General features: G+C 33.8%; 1 protein-coding gene across 1 annotated transcript in view; it reads right to left on the minus strand.

Moving 5' to 3' along the window:
* Positions 1–21441, minus strand: part of CALCRL (calcitonin receptor like receptor) — a 104203-nt gene that overhangs the window by 32970 nt on the left and 49792 nt on the right. The window contains exons 3-9 of the mRNA XM_090281507.1: positions 13819–13909; positions 13552–13629; positions 12371–12466; positions 9488–9620; positions 4283–4393; positions 4085–4197; positions 1923–2014 (exon numbers count right to left, since the gene is read on the minus strand). Coding sequence (XP_090137633.1) covers positions 1923–2014; positions 4085–4197; positions 4283–4393; positions 9488–9620; positions 12371–12424 — 503 coding nt within the window. The 5' untranslated portion in view covers positions 12425–12466; positions 13552–13629; positions 13819–13909. The remainder of the gene's footprint in view (positions 1–1922; positions 2015–4084; positions 4198–4282; positions 4394–9487; positions 9621–12370; positions 12467–13551; positions 13630–13818; positions 13910–21441) is intronic.

The raw sequence follows: 21441 nt of genomic DNA on the forward strand, positions 1-21441 counted from the left end.
AATCAAATTTTTCTGTTATATGTGTGGTGGATATTCAACTTTTATGAACTTAAATCATTTCAAGAGTACTGCATAGATTACAAGGCAATTAGTTGCATCATTTAATTCCAATAGCCAAGAAAGTCATATTTTCAAATTTAGATACTTTGTATTTTTTAAATTATAAAGATTTTATTTTCAGGAATAGAGAAAAAATGAACTAATCTCTTAAAAATGGTTTGGTCATTTTCTTATACTAAATGAGAATTTGAAATTTTAATTTTATTTTGTGCCTTTAAGTTTAATAACAAATATTAGCCCAGTTTTAGTGTCATGTTTTACCAATAAGTGTGTCAGCACCAACAACATTGTTTTGTTCTGTCAATTAGCATAAATAATATACCACTGCAGAACCAAATACTTTATTTAAAAATCATCACTTTGTAAAATGGTTTATTTTCCATTTTTAGAACAGATATTTTTCTTCTATTAAGCAATTGTACTACAGTTATTCCTACTCTAATGTTCATTTCATGTTTTATAAGCTAAGAATATAGTCAAGAATAAAGACATGAAATTTTAATAAGCCATAGAGAAGCAACTGATATGACATACTCATTATAAACGCAGTGACACAACTGGCAATTTGTTTTGAGCAAGAATCTTTAATAACTTGTTGCAAAATATAGTATTGTAAATTTATCTTTAGAAATGCTTTTCATATTTTAGGGTAAAATTTTCATTCAACTAATTTTTACAGATTTTTACACAATTTACCAAGGGACATAGGTTATATTTAATTACTCAGAATGTATCATTTTTTTAGTCAGTTTCCAGTGGTGCCTAGATAATACCATATATCAAAAGTGCCATTAGAAAGTTTCTATGTAGATTCCCTGAAGTAACTGATGTTTAAATTCTTACAAAGGTACAGGTTTTCAAAAATGGGAATTCTGATATAATCGCTAAATCTCATGATTTTGAACCCAAGGGAGGTAATAGTTGGTTGGTTCATATATTATTTGAAATACTCCGAATATTTGATGGACTATGGACTAAAAGCTGGTGCTCCAGTTACATTGTTACTTTACATGCAACTATCTGATCATTTCTGGATTTGGATTATTTTGATGTGCTACTACTCTATGAGGTTCCAAAGCTGCTAAAGTTCCAAGAAGTAGAAGTAGGAGAAGAGAAGGGAGGGGAGGAAGAGGAAGATATGAAATAGTGATGAAAAGGCAATAAAATATAGCTACTCACTCTTCTCATTGCATTGTATAATAGTTGATGGTGATAAAAATTATGCAAACCGTGTTAAAACAAAATAATATATATGTATTTTAGAATTTACTTTCCTATCAATTAAAAAAATCACTTGTTGAATCAAGGAAATGGAGCTGACTCTGCCTCCTCAACAAAAAGAACTGATAATTCAAATAAAATGCAAGGTATAATTTAACTATTTTAATGATGATCACCCAAACCAGAAAAAAATAACTTAATCATTAGGATTATTATTTTTAATAATATATGTTAAGTGCTATTGCTATCATTCACACAAAATATCAGTTCCTGTAATGTACCAATACAAAAGTGGATCAAAAAGTTGAAAATTCAGTTAAGAAAACCTATTATATATGACAGTTTGCAAAGCAAATACACTAGATTTACATATTAATTTCGGCTTCTTTCTTACTACGTGACTTCATTCTTACATGTGTACTAAGTTTGTAAATTTAAGCTTAAGACATTTCATCAATTTCCTTTCTATATATCATACAAAGTCAAGATAAAGTCAACACATTTTAAACATTCAATTTACTTTAAACATTATAAATATTCTACATTTCATATATTTTATCAACAAATCATATAAACATGAACATGACAATGCATTCACCAAAGGTAATTGGTACATTAAAAAATAGTTTATGCATACTTACTTGAAATAAAAGAATATGGCAAGTGATATAAGCAGTGATGCAATAGATAATCCATGTCCAATTATAGTCAGGTAAAACAAATTCAGTGCGGTCTATAATTTGGGTGAATACAAAATGAAGGCCCATATCAATACTATAATTCTACCTCTGTAGAAGATCAAATTCAATACAATAATTTATATATTTAAAAATGTGATCTCATAGCCTTATAATTTAGCTTTCAAACCAATAAATACACGAATATAACTGGAATAAAGAATGTATATGCAAATTTACCCAGTGACATAAAAATTAATAAATTGTATGCCTTTTTTATTTAAGAAATTAAGACTCACCTTAAATATGTGAAGGAAAAATTTTATTGATCTAAGTTGTGTAATATATGAAACCAACATTGTGTATTTTGAAGGACATGGACAATTTTCGCTGTAATATTTTATGCATCTTAAATCAAATGATTTTCTTTTTGTTTTTTACTTAAATGCCATATAAGACTTTCTTTCTCAACTGAGTTTTGGTTTTTCCTCTGACAAATCTGAGGCCCTGAGAAAAATATCCAAACAGTAACTTACAGAAGCCTGTGATCTGTACTTTCTCCTGGTTTTGACATTTTTTTCTTTGAATATTTTTTCTGTAATTCATTTATTTGTCATTTACCATTTTATTGTGTATTTTAATAATTTCATCAAACTGTTTTCTGAATAAGCAAAGAATACATGAGTTATAAAGATAGCTGACAGTTATCGAGTGCTTTACTATGTCTTCATTGCTTTTCTAAGTGATTCCCTTGTATTAAGTCAATCCTTATGAAAATTTTATACATTAGGGGACTGAGGAAGAGAGAGGTTAGGACTTCCTGTAGGTCACATAGCTGTTAAAGTGCAGAAACAGGAGTTTTAATCACTGTGACAAATTGCCTCTCTGTGTATATTGTATATATATATGAGGTCTGTCCTGAAAAACTCCAACCATTGTTAATATAATGAGAATTGTTTGTGTAACATCAATGCAACCTGGCATCCGAGGACAGTAGACTGGAATGCACATGCATGAACAATGATGACTTCACTGTACAAGTCAGTAGGGGCAGTAGATGCTGTTGAGTGACCTTGTGTACTGATTGGCCGTTACATTCAAAATGACCGAGTGAGTGGGCAATGAATCTGCATCAAATTTTATGTTAAGCTTGAACATTTCTCTATGGAAACTATTCAGATGGTTCAGAAGGCTGCAGCTAAGGGCAACTGCTGATTGGTAGTTTCATCATGACAATGCTCCTGGTCATGCATCACATCTCACTTAGAGTATTTTGGCAAAACATCAAATCACCCAGGTGACTCAGTCCCCCTACAGTTCATATTTGGCATGCTGCAACTTCTGGCTTTTCCCAAAACTAAAATCACTTTTGAAAAAGAAGAGATTTCAGACCATCAATGAGTTTCAGGAAAATACAAAGGGGTAGCTGACAGCAACTGGGAGAATTGTGTGAGGTCCCAAGGTGCCTCCTTTGAAAGGGACTGAGGTGTCATTTTCCTATGTAAAATGTTTCCTGTATATTCTATCTTCAGTAAATGTCTCTATTTTTCATATTACATGGCTGGATACCTTCTGGACAGATCTCATATACATGTGTAAAAATACACAGACATGTTATATCAAGCTTTTATTGTTGTGACAAACTGTGACTAACCTTGACTTAATATATGCTGTTAAAAGCAGGAATTGGTGTGGCAGTGACCTAACAGCCAGTCAGAATGAAAGCCTTCTTCTCTTGAGGGACAGACAGAACTGTTTTAACCCTGCTGGACTTCCGTACTGGAGCACAATTTGTAAATGTAATTCCAGACATTTCACCACAAATACAAATTTTCTCTTTTATCACAATTTTGAAGTGTTTTCTTTGGAAACTTTGATATACCAGTACTGAACATTGACTTGTAAATACACTGTTACCTGGCAGAATTGCTTCCTACATGTAATAAGAGAATAAATAGTCATTATTTCTACAGAGATATTTTTCTTGTTGTTCTTCTCCAAGAATATTATGGAAAGGTTTTACAATGGAATGGAATGTTAGCTATATTTTCTCCAATACTGTATTGGTAACTATTTTTTTTTAATACACAGTGTAGGTTAAGTATCACTTTGTAGTTATTACATACCTTCACTTTCTCATGTGTGTTAATATTGCACTGGGTATAATTTGTCCATGTTCTGTTGCTTTCTGGATGTCTAAACCAGTTTCCATCTTGGTCACAGATCTTTGTAACTTTTTCTTTAAATAAAAAGAAAGTAATTTACTTAACCTGAGGTTTATTAAATAGATGTCAGTAAGATTGTATGTTCATTTCTGCTATTACCTGAAGGATCGAAGTCTTGAAAGTAATCAGGGCAATGCTGCATTGATTCTGTTCCTGCTGCAACATCGTTCCAGCACAGCCATCCATCCCAGGTTCTGTTGCAGTGAATGCCTTAAGGGGAGGAAAAAAATTAGGAATTACTGACTCCCGCTAGGTATACGTGAAGACATAAAGTCTTAATAGCGGGTTCACAGGGACACAGAATAAAGACTGTCTACTAAAAATGAAGACATCATAGCAAATATATAGTCATGCACTACTGAATTATGGGCATATATTCTGAGTGATGCATCATTAGACAATTTTGTCATTGTGCCCATATCACAGAGTGCACTTACACAAACCTAGAGGGTAGCCTAGCCTACCACACAAGTAGGTGATGCAGTACACCATCTTCATGCATGCACATTATGGCTGACTGGAATGCTATTATGTAGTGCATGAGTGCACAATATTACTTGAGTTTTTCACCAAGTGGTTATTAGAAGAATTAATTCCTAATTTAAAATTAGAAACATCTGAAAGCAATATGTAAAGAGTTTGGCTATTTATTCATTGAATCAAATGGTCTTTTCTGGTTGTTCTTAACCATAAGGTAGTGATTAATCAGTGACCCTACACTTAAAATTTTTTTAACTATGGGAAATTGGACACATTTTATTTTAGAAACTGTGTTCTTAGGTCAAGGTGTTAGCATTCCCTTAGGCAAACAAATGAATATTTCTATTTCACTCTTTTGAATCCTGATACATACTTCTGTAGGCTCCTCCACCAAATTATAGTTCTGATGTTCCCTTTCAAATGGCACAGAGCGTTTAATATGCTCATGCTTTTCTCTTACCTACATGAAGTTAAAAAACCTTTTACCAAAAAAAGGTATTTTTTTGACTTCCAGCCAAGATGGAGGCGTAGACAGACACGCTGTATCTCCCTCCACAACTAAGAAAAAATGCAACTACCTAAAAACTAGAGACAACCAGAAGTTTCAGAAAATCAAAGTGCATGGAAGTCCAGTAAACAAAGATATAAAGAAGAAATACTCATTCAGACAGGTAGGAGGGGTGGAGCCAGGGCCGAGAGGATGTGGTGTGGTGGCAGCAGCAGTCTGGGCAGTGACAGACTGGCAGAAAGTGCAGTCACACATTTTAAACTCAGGAGGGTCACCTAGGGAGTGTTCCCAGCTCCTCATCGGACCTAGTAGCTCACCATCCCAGCACCAGGGAAAATGAAGCCTCATTGCTTCTAACTGTGCAGACCAGTGGGGGTTGGGGTGGAGGCAGAAACTGCTAGTTTCTCAGCAGAGTCCGCTTGTTTAAAGGGTCCCCATGGTCCTAGAATGTCCACAGACCCATCCACTCTGGAAACGACAGCCAGAACAGCAGCTAGAGGGGCACCAGTCTGGTGCAGAGGTGGAAAGGGTGCCTGGAAAAGGGGTGAGTGCTGGGCAGGTGGCATTCTTCCTTCTCAGACCCCTTCCCCACATATAGTGCCACAACAGGGTGAAACAAGTCGCCCTGTACTGACGAATCCCTAAGGCTCCGCCCCTTACAGTGTAACAGTAGTGACAGCTTTACCTGGGACACAGAGACAAACAAACACAGGAGCCTGTCAAGATGAGGAGACAGAGAGGTATGGCCTAAAAGGGAGAATGGATCAAGGTTCCAGTGGGAGAGAACTAAGCGATGAGGAGATAGCCAACCTCACAGATGAAGAGATAGACAACCTAACAGACTCAGAATTCAAAACACTGGTGATAAAGATGCTCACAGGCTTGACAGATATTCTGGAGTATGGCAAACACGTAAGAGAAGAAGTGAAGGCTATGCTAAGTGAAACAAAGGAAAGTCCATACAAAACCAATGGTGAAGGGAAGGAAACCCGGGTTCAAATCAATGATTTGGAACATAAGTAAGAAAAAAACAGTCAACCTGCGCAGAATGAGAAAGCAAGAATTAAAAAAAAATGAGAAAAATTTCCCAAATTTTGTGAAGGAGATAGACATACAGGTCTGGGAAGCACGGAGGGCCACAGAAGAGCTGGACCGAGAGGGGACCACACCATGACATCATGATTGAGATGCCAAAGGTGAAAGATAAAGACAGAGTCCTGGGGCAGCAAGAGAGAGGCGGAGAGTTGCCTACAGGGGGATGTCTATAGGACTATCAGCTGAGTTCTCAGAGGTTACTTTACAGGCAGGAAGGGACTGGCAAGCAGTATTCAATGTGATGAAAGGCAACCTGCAACCAGGATTACTTATCCAGCAAAGCTATCATTTGGAATGGAAGGGCAGATGGAGTGCTTCCCAGACAAGGTGAAGCTAAAGGAGTTCATCATCACCAAGCCATTATTATATGCAATGCCAAAGGGACTTACTTTAGAAAAAGAAGATCAAAACTATGAACACTAAAATGACAACAAACTCACAACTATCAACAATTGAAACTAAAAAATAAAAACAAATCCAACTAAGCAAACCAGAATAGGAACAGAATCATAGGTATGGGTATCATTTGGAGTCTTATCAGCTGGGAGGGTGTAGGGGGAGAAATGGAGATATAGTGCAGAGATTATAAAGCATAATTGATTGGTACAAAATAGACAGAGGGAAGTTAAGAATAATATAGTAAAGGGTGAAGCCAAAGAACCTATATCCACGACCCATGGGTATGAACTAAGGGGGGTGGGATTGCTGGAGGGAAGAGGGGTACTGGGCAGGAGGGAGCAAAGGGGGAAAAATTGAAACTATTTTAACAACATAATCAATAAAATATACTTAATAAAAAGAAGTATTTTTTAAAAACCGTAAAGATATTCAATGAGCAATTTTCCTACTTTAACAGTCTTTAATCAAAGAAAGTAATTTTCTACCCTGTCAGGTAAACACACATCAACAGAAACCTAAATATAGCATGAGATGTTTATTATTTTTAATAGATTTGCACAGTAACCTCAGAATTAATCAAGACCTTATGGACATAAAAGAAATCTATTGGCCTGAATGTCTACATAATTCTGGTTAAAAAAAAAACCCAACTCAGATAATCTCAGTTTTATTTTTTGTGACTTTCAAATATTTATTTAAATAGTTTACATCTATACATTACTAAATAAAATGCATTTTGTTTTGTATCAGAGAAAAATTTCCTGATACCACTTTAGAGATCATCTGATTAGCGACAACACTAGTAGCATCACAGAGGGCAAGGTCCAGAAGTTTTCAAACTGTGTTGAATGACATTTGAGTGAGGTGTGAATAGGTAGGTATTCCATTTAAAAAGTTTCTGTGGTCAAATAGATTTGGGAAATACAACATTAAAATAAAGGCAGCTCTTTATTGCAAGTCTTTCTGGAGCATTTAAAATTATAAAGTGTATTATAAAGTTCTAATAGGAAGATCTATTATGCAGTAATCCTAAACTTATTTTATCAGAAATTTATTTTATTGTGAAACCCTCATAAAGATACTCCTATTGTTAAAAATTAGATTTGAAGCCTACTTTTATGTATATCTAGGTGATTTTGAAGGGTAATTCAACATTTTTAACCTAATGACACAAATTTTAATGGAATAAAATGAGAAACTGGATCAATTAAAATGAAATTTGTTTACAAATATTTTAATACTTGATAATTCAACACCTATTCACCCAATATTAGATAATTTGTCATTATATGGCTTATTTTTTATTTATTTACTTTAATTGTATTTCTTTCACCACCATTTATCCCCCTTATAGCCCCACAGCCACCACAGTCACCACACTGTTGTCCATATCCATGAGTCTGTTTTCCTTTTTGCTAGATGCATCCACCTGGCTTATTTTAAAGACTTTTAACTAGATGGATATCTTATAATAAAAATGTTCAAGGAGATATATCCAACTACTTCTTCAAAGATGAACAAATTATATTGTTCAGTTATATTAAGATTTTAAAAGTCGACCAATGTGGAAAAACCACTTTTTAATCTTTATCACAAGGGAGTTCATTTTGACAGTTACAAATAATAAAAATAATCCACTTTTAACATTTTATTTATACCAACATTGTATATTGTGCTATCAAATATTTTTCAAAAATTTTTTAGAACTTTGTTTTCATTGATAGTTTTAAAATCTAGAGATACCTAAAGTCTTTATATTTTGATTTGTTTTAATGTGAGTTTTGCAATTTATATTTGACGACAACTTTGTCTTTAGGGTTTCCAGATAAAATATAGGGCCTATTTTTGATTTTCGTTTTTTTGCTTAGTCTTGTCCTGCTACTTGTGTTACTCAGCTTTGTATCTTCAGAATTTAGGCAAATGTCTGGCATTTAGTAGGCCATCAATAAATGTCACAAAAATATGTAAAGAATAACTTAATGGACCAGAAGAGGCCTATAAAAGGAACTGTACTTTCATGAGCAGCGATTTTCAACTGGTATGTTGCACAATTTTTAAAACATGCAATACCTGACTACTTAATCAGAAGCACTGACCTCTTTTCCCTTAGACTGTCAAATTAAAAAATAACAACAGCCAACACACACCCATAAAAGAATAACTTAATGGAAACAGAAGCACTTAGACTTCATTAACTTTTCTATCAAATGTACTTTTCAAAGTATAGGTTATGTAGAAAAATTGTTTGTCATTTTATTATACAAACTATTATCAAGCAGCTTGTCAAAAATACAATTACATAAAATGAAGATCAACTGTCATTCATTTAATTCAAGACACATACTTATTTCATATTTTATTTTATTTTTAATTTTATTTTTTTGCATTTTTTTTTATTATCAGAAAGCTGAATGTTTTTCACATACCAATTGATTTCTAATGTGAACAGTTTTTTTACTTCCTTAGTTCATTTTTCTTTGAGGAGGGAAAATGTGTTTATCAGGGAAAATGTCTTAAGGGGACAACTGTAATTGAAAAACCAAAATAAAAAAAAATACTTATTTCATATTTTAAATACCTTAATACCATAAAAATGTTACTAAAAATACCCCTGATGCACATATTTTTATTAGAATTTTGTAAAAGAAGAAAGTGTGTCATAAAGTAACCTTCATAAGGAAATAATTAAAACTGCCCATATACCAGAAAAATTAGCAACTAACTCACTTTTAACAAGGGACCTAAAAAACCCATATGAGGTAATAGGGCGGTTTTCTTTTAGAAATGTATCAATGCATTTAAACTCAGATAGTCATGTTTACCTTCTGTTTGTTGAATGGTGTCTTGCATAATTTTCTGGTAACATTCAAATTGAGCCGTCATAATTTTATTTCTAGTAACACTCAACTCATTTTGTTGATCATGGCTCTGTCCTGATTCTGCTATGACAAGGACCTAAAAGATTTAAAAACATAGCATTTCAGAATTGTGAAAATGTCTATTGCAGACAGTCTGTCACAGTGTTAAACAGTAAGTGCAGAGCTTAGTCAACTGGCTCTGGGGGGAAATCCCTGATTGGTAGTATTTGCCAGTTTCTACAATAAACAAATTCCATATCATGTCCTACTTCAAACGACAAAAAGAACGGTGCCAATAGCCAAGCAGAGAATAACAGTCCTGTCAAAGCTTGGCTCTCTAAAGCCTGCAGAGGCTGACCCAGGACGAGTTATAGAATGCAGACAGAGCTGCATGCAAAATCGGCTGCTACTTTTTCATCTGTTCTGGGGATGTAGCAAGATGTTCAACCTCCTAAGCATTTGCTTTCTTACTGTAAAATAGGATAAAATAGTTTCAAGGTAACAGAGGGAAGTATCTGGCATATGATAATGCTCAAAATTATTGCCATTTTTATAATTATATTTTGATAGTCAAAATAATGACAAGTTCATTTGTGACATTGGTAAATAGAATTTTTATTGTACAGACATCAATAAAGGTTTTAGATGAGATATATATTGTATTTATGTAGTATCACTATATCAAGCTTCACTTCCATTTTAAGTTGAAGTTAGTAAATTCTAAATAGTAATATCCCCTGTGTGTGGCACTACCACGTTTTACCATCAACAGACCACCATTTAACATTAACTCTTTCATTCTTTGATTGGTTTTAATTTCCTAATATTTATGCAGCAATTTTGCTGCACAAGTATAAATGGAAATTCACAACATCAAGAAAATTAATACCATTTTTCCTACTTTCAGTAAGTCTATAGATTTGCATAAAATCAGTATCATTTTTATTTTTAAAATAAAAACTCAGATTTGCACATTGCCTGAGAAATGGTCAAAGTTCCCTAAATCACAGTCATCGGAATGGTAATCTTACAGAATTACCTGCCAGAAAATCAATGTTGGCCTGAGCAGCTCATTGGCATGCTCAGTGAAGGTTGTGAGCTGAAGAAAAACGAGTACTGTTTCTTGAATTCTAGTTTATTTGCCTGTGATAACATCTAAGAAGTGCAGAATTTGGACTGCTCCTGGACTTGAGAATGTTTTCAAATACAAATGCTCACAGGAATGTAGCCTTGCTTTTTTCCAGTTTAGGTTTTCTATATTTTTCTTGAGTTTCTTTGTTTGAATCTTCGTGGGGTTTGCTTGGAAACACCACAGGAAAATTATTTGCTGGCACAGGTTTAGATGAGATTATGTCTCTCAGCTTCTCATACATATAATGAGATACAAGTACAGTTCTGGTTTTAATGTGAGGCATTCTAGGCCATGAATGCAGTGGGGAAATAAAACTTTACAATGGCCTTTCTTTCTTTCTCAAAGATTCTATTAGAAGTAAGGACAGCACGTCGCAAGAAAAATTCTAGATAATATTGTCACATTTTTAATCTGAGACAGAGAAATATAAACAAAATATTTCTGCAAGTAAACATAAAATTAAATGTGTAAGGTCCATGCGGCCTCCTGCATAGCAATTGCTTTTTAGTCATCCCTGGTCCACTCTCCGCCTCCAGTCCCACATTCACCTCAAAGACTTGCAGGTGCACATGAGTACACATGCTCATGTATATACACCTGCCCCAAACTTAGCATCAGTGCCTGCCAGAAAATGGACATAATACTTATTTGGATGAATGGATGAGGACATTAATTTAAAATATAGTGCTTGATTCTGAATTGCTTTTTAATTAATGTAAGTCAATCAGTTGGCAGAATGGGAGAAAAACCAATAGGTTAGGATCTGCTTTTTTAGTAATTTCTACCTTACAATCAACAGATCTGGCTGAAAATATTTTATCTACTATGTACAACAGCATTATAGAGCCATTCTATTTTTTTCAAACTGGTAATTATTAGGTTGGCCAAAAAGTTTGTTTGTTTGTTTTGTAACATGGTTCTAGTAATGCTTAGTTTTCTTTAACTTCATTTTGAAACAATTTTTTGAATTGTATTGTGACAGCTGTCATATCAGCGTGCATTTAAAAAACCATCAAAATTGGTGAATTTTTGTATAGCCATTTTAATATTGAAGATAGAGGAAAATATGCAACGTTTTCAGCATATTATGCTTTATTACTTCAAGAAAGGTAAAAACGCAACCGAAATACACACAAAATATTGTGCCGTGTATGGAGAAGGTGTTGTGACTGATCAAACATGTCAAAAGTGATTTGTGAAGCTTTGTGCTAGAGATTTCTGGCTTGACAATTCTCGATGGTTGGGTAGAGCAGTTGAAGATGATAGTGATCAAATGAAGACGTTAATTGAGATCAACATTATACCACGCAGGAGAAAGTGACATACTCAAATACCCAAATCAATGAAGTTATTGTTGAAAATGAAAAATGTGTTATTTATTTTACAGAAAAAACCTAAACAGACTTTTTGGCCAACCCAAGACTTTCCTCTGGTGTTTTGCATATTTGTATTCATTTACTTTTCTCACTTTGACATTCCCCAGCCAACTATGGCATCATCCTATAGTATCTGCTATGAGGCAAAACACCTTAAAGTATACACTGAAAGAAAATACATCATTGCTGTGTTGACTGCATATAAAAATATACTTGATTTATGCATCAAATAACTGTACTTCATTTAGTTGTGATTCACCTTTATCAACTATAGATGTATTGGAAGTTAAAATAGAAATAATCATAGATAGAGAGATATATAAAAAAAATTATGCTTACCATATAAAAAGACAGGAGAAACAGAAAATACAGCATACACCTTTTCTCCATCATTATTAATGCCAAAATAAAATATGTTATATAATATAAATCAAACTGCAATAGAAAATGAAAAAATATAATTCACCACAATAAATATACATAGTTCTCAATAGAAAATTTCCTTAAAATAACAATAATTTTGCTTTAAGTCTTTGATTAATGGTCTTATGTATTACAAAGTTAAAGGCATTATGGCCTAAAATATTAAAAAACAATTAAATACATTTTAATTTAATTTAATTAGTATTACAATCAGGAAAGCTTTTTACATGTACATTTTTAGTAATTAGAAAACACCTTGTGTTCTTTTATTTACCAAAATCAGGATAAAATAATTAAAGTATCAAAACAAAGAGTTTTATGAGAACATAAAAGTACCAATTTTGATAGTATATTTACTATAAAAACTACCTTCATTTCCTATAAATATTAATTTCATTTTTATCTTTCTAAGCCTTCAATAATTTAAGGGGGCAAATTGTTCTTTGGCCAATTTCTTGAGAATCAGTATTCATATTTCATTAAAATGGTCTTATAACTTAATAGAAATTATTCTTCTCTGAAGGATTCAATTGTTTTTGTTTTTAACAAGGCAATAAAAAATCTCCTAAGTAACCTACATTGTTAAATTTTGGTTGCAGATGATGGACAATACCAAATACAAGTATTTCTGTTAAATATTTCTAATAGTAGATACAATTCTGAGCAAATAAAAAACGACCTCTGAAATATCATCCCTTAACTTCTTAATTTTAAGAAACAACATGGCTGCAGTAAAGTATATAATGCTTACTCCCTATAAGGGTCACCAAAAACTTACTCTGAGAATTTTTATGAGATATGAATTATTCTTGTATAGCCATAAGACATAATTATTTATTTAACCAATTGTGTAAAAATATTTTTCAAAGGAGATAAAAAGTTTTCAGTCAATAGATATTAGACAGCGAACTATGAACTTAGATTTATTTTGTTAGGCCACTTTTCATGCTTTTTACTATAGGGTAAATATTAGAATAAGAATTATAAAAACCTTTTCCACATGTTTGTTTCTTGTTTTTATCATCGCATGCAATGAGAGCACACCATTAAGTAGCAAACAGAATCTATGCCATTGCTCGCCTTCACCAATGACTCACCTGGAAGCAGCTGTTCTTTTTAATTGTAGCAATCTCCCCAAAACTGTTTTCTCTTCTATCTGCTATATTGGATTTTTACTATTAGTTGATTTTAAGAAAAATATAACCAAAAAAATAGAAACACTGTATTAATTTTAGGTATTAAATATCATGCATGTTGTAACAGAAAAAAATGAATCAGTGTTTTACAATTCACTAATTAATGAGTTGATATTTTAGTTTTTATTACATTTAACCATGAGAAAAATCTAATTTTCCAATTCTTACATGCACTATTGTCTCCAGACTCAAATCATATTTTCTCTTGGATCATATTCAACATTGTCTTGAAGAGCTTCTTATATCCTGGGGTCATGACCTGAAATATTGATTAATATAATAATTAATATTTTAATGGTCAAAATCATTTCCGTGATAAATTGAAATTCTATAAACCACCATTAAAAAGATACACGTATTAAGCTAGTCCAATTTTTAAAAGTCTCTTTTGCTTACATTATATCTGAGTTTTGTCAGACGTATTTGTTGTTTTTCATTAGATAAACATCAGTTTTCATTTATCCAAGATACCTGGCGTACTGAAAAATCTAATCTAATATTTTATCTAACTAAATTTCAAAAAAAAATAATGATAAAAATATTTTAAAATTAAACTATAGTTTAATCTTCCTTTGAATGATTTCCTTTGCCTAATCATTTTTTGGAATGTGGTGTTATTGATCTTAGTTACATATATATCTATTTTCATTGGTGGTATAGTTTCTCAAAGCCAGAAACCTATCTGCTTGATCTTTGTATTCTTTGTGACTGCAAGTTAATTTACATTTTCTGTATAAATGAATGAATAAATTAATGAAAAATGAACTGATAAAGTATTTTAGGATTTTAAACTTAAAATCAAGAGCCCTATAACTATTAACTGTCATTTGTTCTATTAGAAGGCTTTACATAATGTTTGAATCTGTACTGACAATATAAATTGGGGAGAAATTTCTTATATCAGCCTGTTTATTTTCTTACAAAATAAAATCCTTACACTAGTCAGAGTTCAAGTTCTGTTGTTGTTTGGATATTGGACAAACTTTAGTTTACTGTACTGACTTTGAAAGTCATAAAGGTTAAGCCAAATTTAAAACAGTATTTCAAATTTTTCTGTATTGAATATATATAATACAGAAATATACAAATATAAATGTGAAGCAATAATATTCTAGTTGGAAATAAGATAGGGGTTTATAAAACAATGCTTTGATGATTTACACATGAGTAAGTATTAAATTACCTTTAATACGTACATGAGTTCAAAAATCAAAGGGGAAAGTGCATCAAAACACATCTGGATTTTCCCAGCCCTGACATATTTAAAAACTGTTTCACCCAACCCAAGCAGTTATTTTTGTTGCTTATCTAGTAGGCATAAGATCAGAATTCCAGAAAGTTTCTTAGTGAAATCTGAATGTTCACTGGTGCCAATAATTTAAGAGGACTTTATTTAACTCATAAAATATTTATCAATGTGAATAATCTCACTTTTATAGCTTTCTTTCTTCACATTATTCCCTAGAAATCTGGAAAGTGGGGCACTGGGAACAAGGGTGTATTTTGCACTGTGTAAACATGTAGCTCTCCTAGTCAAGGTGCAGGTCTATGGCCCCTGGATTTATTAAGGATGCAACAGCAAATTTGGATGGCAGTCTTTCAAACACTGGGTGAACCCCTTGCACTCTCTGTGAGATCTGGCAATATCCATGGTATGCTGTAATCCAATTCACCTGAGTCATTTCATTTGCTCTACAGAGACCAAATTTCCCTGCCATGCCAGCAGACACTGTGGTCTGTGGTAGTTATGGAGGAAATCGTCCCTTTAAGGAAGAGTTCTGTAGATCAGTAATGGAAGGATTATGACTAGACATGTAGATAATGCCACTGCAGATACATATGAAGGTAAACTTAATTTGAGTCTCATAATGGTTGATATAATAGCATAATTGCTATCAGGAGATGTACATATACTTGTATGGACATATATGTTTAATTGTATTCTTCGGTTAACTCACTGGTTCTTTGCGTACTGCCTCTAATATGTTCATTCAGCAAGGGGTCCTTTCTTCTTGTATTTAGCTTATTCCAAATTTATCTTTACTAAAATACATCTGAAAGTAACTGACCCAAGCTGTTAAGCAAATCATTGCAAATCTCTTTCAGATCCTACTAAATTATGTACTGACAACTGAGTCACATGGTGCCTTGTGAAATATAGTTCTTACTTAATTTTGCAGAGGGATCAAATATTTAATAAAGGAAGTCAAGCTGAATGACTAAATCTGCCAATGAATTTTTCCAAGTGTGTTAAGGTTTGAGGAGCAGGAAAAGAACTTCCTCAAAACTGAGAACACTCCATGTCAACTTAAGTGAATTTGTAATCACAATGGCACTAGTAGCAGTTTACTGGCATTTTCTCTTTAGAACTGCTAGCCTCACGGCTCCCGTAAGTACTATTGCTATTTCATTTTCACTACTCAAAATTAAGCAACTGGAAGATTTGTTCTACTATTGGAAACAAAATAATTTGTTACTGTACAAAGGGAATAAAAATAGCTTATTTCTAAATAGATTTTGTGTTGTTTGCCCAGAGAATCATCAACATAAAATAAAAATGATTTATTTCATCAGAGAAAGAACTTTGAGATATAAAGAAGGTCTTAAAACCTCAGATAACTTCCTTGCCACTCAGGGTTTTATTTTTCACAGATCTACACGTTCAAAGCCATAAATTTTAAACAGTCTTCTTGGCTTACTTCAGTTTAAAAGCATGTATTATTTTACATAAAAAATTATAAATAAAGGTGATGATCAATACCAACTTATCAGAACACAAATATATAAACCTTATAAATGCATACCAGTGCCTTGCAAACCTACTTCTTCTTTCCACAAATTTTCTTTATTCCTGTGTATACATTGCATTAATCTACTTTCCTTTATAATAATGCTTATTTTTAGTTGTATTGCCTAACCCTAGTACTAAAAATACAACTTTTATCTTCCACTACTCCATTTTCAAGATATTTTAGACTATTAGAGGCTCTAAGTCATATTATTTTCTCCATTTATTTATCCATTCAGTATAAAGTTGACTAACAGAAGCACTTTCGATACCTATCTAATTTGCCATTAAGTATCCTGGACCTTTGTGTGAGCAATGCGAGGCTGTTTCTTATCTAGTACCTGCCTTCATTGGTGGTCTATTATAAAAGAACCTAAACAAGGAATAAGCACTCTTCTCCATTCCAATATTCCACACCTGTATGGCAGATGGAAACTTCTCTGTCATTCTACACTGTGTAGAATAGATTGTGCTGCTGTGAAAAATGACAAAGTGAAGGATCATGATTACCTTTTATTCTCTCCTTACTGTTTAAATTTTTTGGCAAAATATAAGTCTTTGTACTAGAATTATTCTTGCAAATTACTGTCTTTATTTCCAATAGAATCTTTGAGAAAGAAATGCCAAGGTAAATTTTAATTTCTCACCTTCATCATGTCCTAGAATGTCCCTAATAGTTTCAATACATGAAGTGGTCGGCAGCCGTCCGTCTCGAGAGACGATGGTGTAGCTTCTTAAGAGTCTATCTGCACCACCGAGAATGGCTGTGCAGTCCGACTCGGGAGTGACACGGTATCTGTCTCCTCCCGTGTTGAATCGACATCTTGTGATGACGCTGGAGTGTCCTCTCCAGTGAAGCTGAAGCTACAGAGCCTGGGCAGGGTGATATGGAGGGTCTGCTGTTGCCCATGCAGCAGACCCCCCCCTCTCTTCGCAGCTGAAGGGTCCAAGGGAAAGACGGAGTCAATACAGCTTGGCTTCAGGTGCGCCGCAGGAGTTGCCGGTGTTGACTACAACGTCAAACCGCCTTAGGGACTCCGGCTCCGGATTTTCTGTCGGGGTTTACTCCCTTAGCCTTTCCCCTGAAGAGGTATGCCGCAAGGCAGCGGAGGTTTTTTGGAGTCAGAGTTTTCCTTCTCTGATGTGCCCTGACTGGAAGATCGAACCAGCGACACTTAGCTCGCAGGCCGACGCTCAATCCACTGAGCCAAACCAGCATGAAGTGGTAAGAAAAGCAAAATATAAAGAGGCTTCTCTTTCCTAAGGATCTGTTACTGGTGTAAGAAAGTCAAACTACACATCCTTTCTTATAATATCACTTGGGGCTTGCATTATTTTTTAGGCTATCGAATAAACAGGTACCCAGTCACTGGTGTAGCATAAAGTGCTCCTCAAAGTGTGTGCTCATGAATCACCTCCATCAGAATCACCACCAGAACTTCCTGAACATGTCTGGGCTCCACCACTGACCCTTTGAATCTAAACCTTTGGAAGAAGAGCTGGGGAATTTGCAATTTTAGTAAACAGCTTAGGAAATTGTTGGCCTATTACATTTCGGGAAGTACATTACAATATGAAAATATCATCTTCACTGGGCCATGCTGGAACTTGGACATACTTATGTTCCTCTCTAGGTGCTGGCCAGACAATTTTAAAAAGAACTATCAAGTATAATACAAGCAAAATATTCTGCAATGTTTTCAGGCACAATCAATGTTTTAGAACTACCAGAGCTAATCAAGTATCTATATTATAGGGTATCATGTAATGTTGTAATTGAGTGAGCAGAGTAATAACTGGACATACAACTTATCCATCTCATGATTCCTAACCCTAGCAGAGTGGGGGCATAGAGATGGTATACAGAAAGGGTCGTTTGAGTATATTATTACAGAATGAATTTAATTCAGTTGAAGAAAGATTGTTGCCTGGATTCTACTTCAAGAAATTTAAATTTGGTTCATCTTGACTGGGATCCAGTGGTAAACTCTAGGAGATTAAAGTGGCCCACAAGCTAATAGCCAGCAGGGAAATGGGGATGTCAGAGCTACAACTTTGAAGAATTGAATTCGGCCAACAATCTCAGTGACCTCCAGAAGATAACACAACTCTGCCAACACCTTGATTCTGGCCTCATGAGACTTGAAAACTAGACAAGCTCACAGCACTTCTAACCTATAGAACTCTGAGAGCTCTATATGTGTGTTGTTTTAAGCTGCAAAACTTGTGGAAATTTGTTACAGCTGCAATAGAAAACTTATACAGATCCTTACCTGATCAGAAATTACATTTTCCCATCAAACGTAGGTTGTTACTTTCTATTTCCCAACTGGCCGGTCATTTCTTTTAGAATACATTTATTATAGTGCATGGCAATCACATTAGCCTGAAGAATTTCTTTCTGGCTCCTCCTAAATTGCTGTGTGATTTTGACATCAACATAGCTCTTTGCTGCTTGGTTTACCCAGCTAGAAAAGGAATACTGAACTTGATTTTCAACTGCCTGTTTTCTACTGCTACTTGTTAGAAGATGTACACTCGATTTAGAGAAACATAGCTTCAAACTCCAGTTCTTGCAATACTTCATCTCATTAAGCCTAAATCCTGGCCTGAAAATGTGGTGTACAAGTGCTGGCTCAGTCAATATTGCTTAGAATTGTCACCATAACTCACTTTGTCAGATTGTTTTAAATGTTAAATGACATGATAGATATAAGAAACTTATTTCATAATGAACACCTAATAATTATTAGCTATTGCTATGATCTTTATTAATTATGATACTATGATTCATGGCAATGATAATCTCAACTAAATGAACCAAGGAAGTCCAGCATACATATTTTAGTGACTTGGCTAAGGTCACACAGTTGCTTAAAACTCAGATTCTCTGACTCTACATCTGGGGTGCTTTTCCCTATACCATATTGACTCAGAATTGAGTCATTTATTCAGATGATAAGGTTTTAAAAGTACAGAATAGATTTCTATTTTTCTTATTCACTTATTTTCCTTAACCATTCAAATTTTCATTATATTTCACTTTTATTCATCAAACACATTTACATCTTCTATTAATTTATGCTCTTAATAATGTGTTCTTTGATATATATTTATATATATCTTACATGAATAAATGGCTTGACAATTTAAATTTTCCATTCTGATAATGCACCAAAATAAAAACCACATGAATTATCTTACCTTCAAGCACTTCAAAATGCATTTTACATTAAGAAATACTTCTAGAAATTCAATTAGTCACCTTACCCTATTTATTGAGCATTTACTTTCTCCTACTTATGTAGGGAGATAGAAGAGAATATGTGTTAAGGTTTTTACCCTCAATAATTATTTCTCAAGTTGGAGAGCAATGACATTATGCTGAGTTTAGGGACTTCGTGCATTATTTTAAATGCAGTCCACAGAAATCATTCATGATTTTCCCAACATGTAATAGGAAGTTAGCCCTGAGCCTCAGTCACTACTTGGTTATTCAATGAGTTGAACAAGTTGCATACCTTCCCAGGTGTCTCATTTGTAAAACAAGAGGGTAGGATAAGATTAATTTAAGCCCTGAATACAGGTTCAAAATTTATATAAAAAAGAAAAAATGATTGGTATATTGGAACAGTTTTGTTCAAAGCATCCCAAGTCCAAAATATCCTTGAAACCAAGTCATTCCTGACACTGTTTTTTCTGGCCCAGAAAGACTTTCCCTAGGTCTCCTACTATCAATTGCATTTGAATCTAAGGTACGGGAAAGTGGACCATTTGGCTAGATGATTTTTTCTTTTGTTATATGGGAATTCAGGAAAATTGTATCTTCGCCAGTCCAAAAATTATATCTTGATTCCAACTCTTCCCATACTGCCTCTTCTTAGAGCTATTCTCACATTTGAAAGGCCATTTGGGTAATATCTAGTTCCCTGTTCTCCATTGCAGAAAAGTGGAATTAGAAAAGCAAATATACTTCTCCATAAGCCTCCTTGACAGGCTTCTCAGAATGGAAACTGATCAGTTCATCTAAGCCAAGCTAAACCTATTGCCATCATCCCTGGAGTAACCCTAATGTTCCTGGGATTGGAAACTAACAGCTTTTGAATTTTGACTGCATTGACTTTTTATCTCTTTTGCATGTAACAGAAAATGAGCTGGGTAAAAATTTTAAAATGCCGAGTGTTAGAAATTATAGGACATGTTAAATGATTGAACAATGCATAAACTCAATAAAGTAGTAAGAAAAATGATTACATTTCAGTCATCAAAACCCCATGAATGACCTATTATACAAAAGTACATCTAATGAACAAAATAAACTAGCAAGCAAAACAGAGACAGACTCACAGACAGAGAGCAGGCTGACAGCTGTTGGGGAAAAGCGGGGACTGGGTAGGGACGGTGGAGGGCTTGAACTAAAAAGAAAAAATAAAGAGAAAAACTCATGGATATGGACAACTGTGTGGTGATTGCTGGGGTGAGGGTGGGGGAGGGGAGGTAGAGAAGGGTACAGGAGGGATAAGCAATGATGGACGGACACTTGACTTGCAGGATAAACACACAATGAAGTGTACAGATGATGTGCTGTGGAATTGTGCACCTGAAACCTGTATAATTTTGTTAACCACTGTCACCGCAATAAATTCAATAAAAAGGAAACTAAAAAGGATAAATCTAATAGTCAATTTTAAAAAGTCAACTTAAAAATATCCTAAAAATTTTCGCAAAGTTTTTAATTTTGAAGAGACACCTGAGTTTAATTATAGCCATTAATTCCATATGTAAGAAAACATATATTGTAAGTATTGTAGCATTGATCAATGTGATACATTTTTCCTTTTTCCAGAGAGATAGTGAAATAAATAAAGTAATATTCAATTGAAACATACTAATTAGCATAATAGAGGGATAGTGTGTGATACCAATTACAAGTAGAGGCAATATTTGTACTGGTTACAGATATGAGTTAGACTTCCTGATTTTTAAAGACAGCTTAACCTCAT

Source organism: Furipterus horrens, unplaced genomic scaffold (genome assembly GCF_987537825.1).
Source record: "Furipterus horrens unplaced genomic scaffold, mFurHor1.1.pri manual_scaffold_1, whole genome shotgun sequence".
Lineage (NCBI taxonomy): Eukaryota > Metazoa > Chordata > Mammalia > Chiroptera > Furipteridae > Furipterus > Furipterus horrens.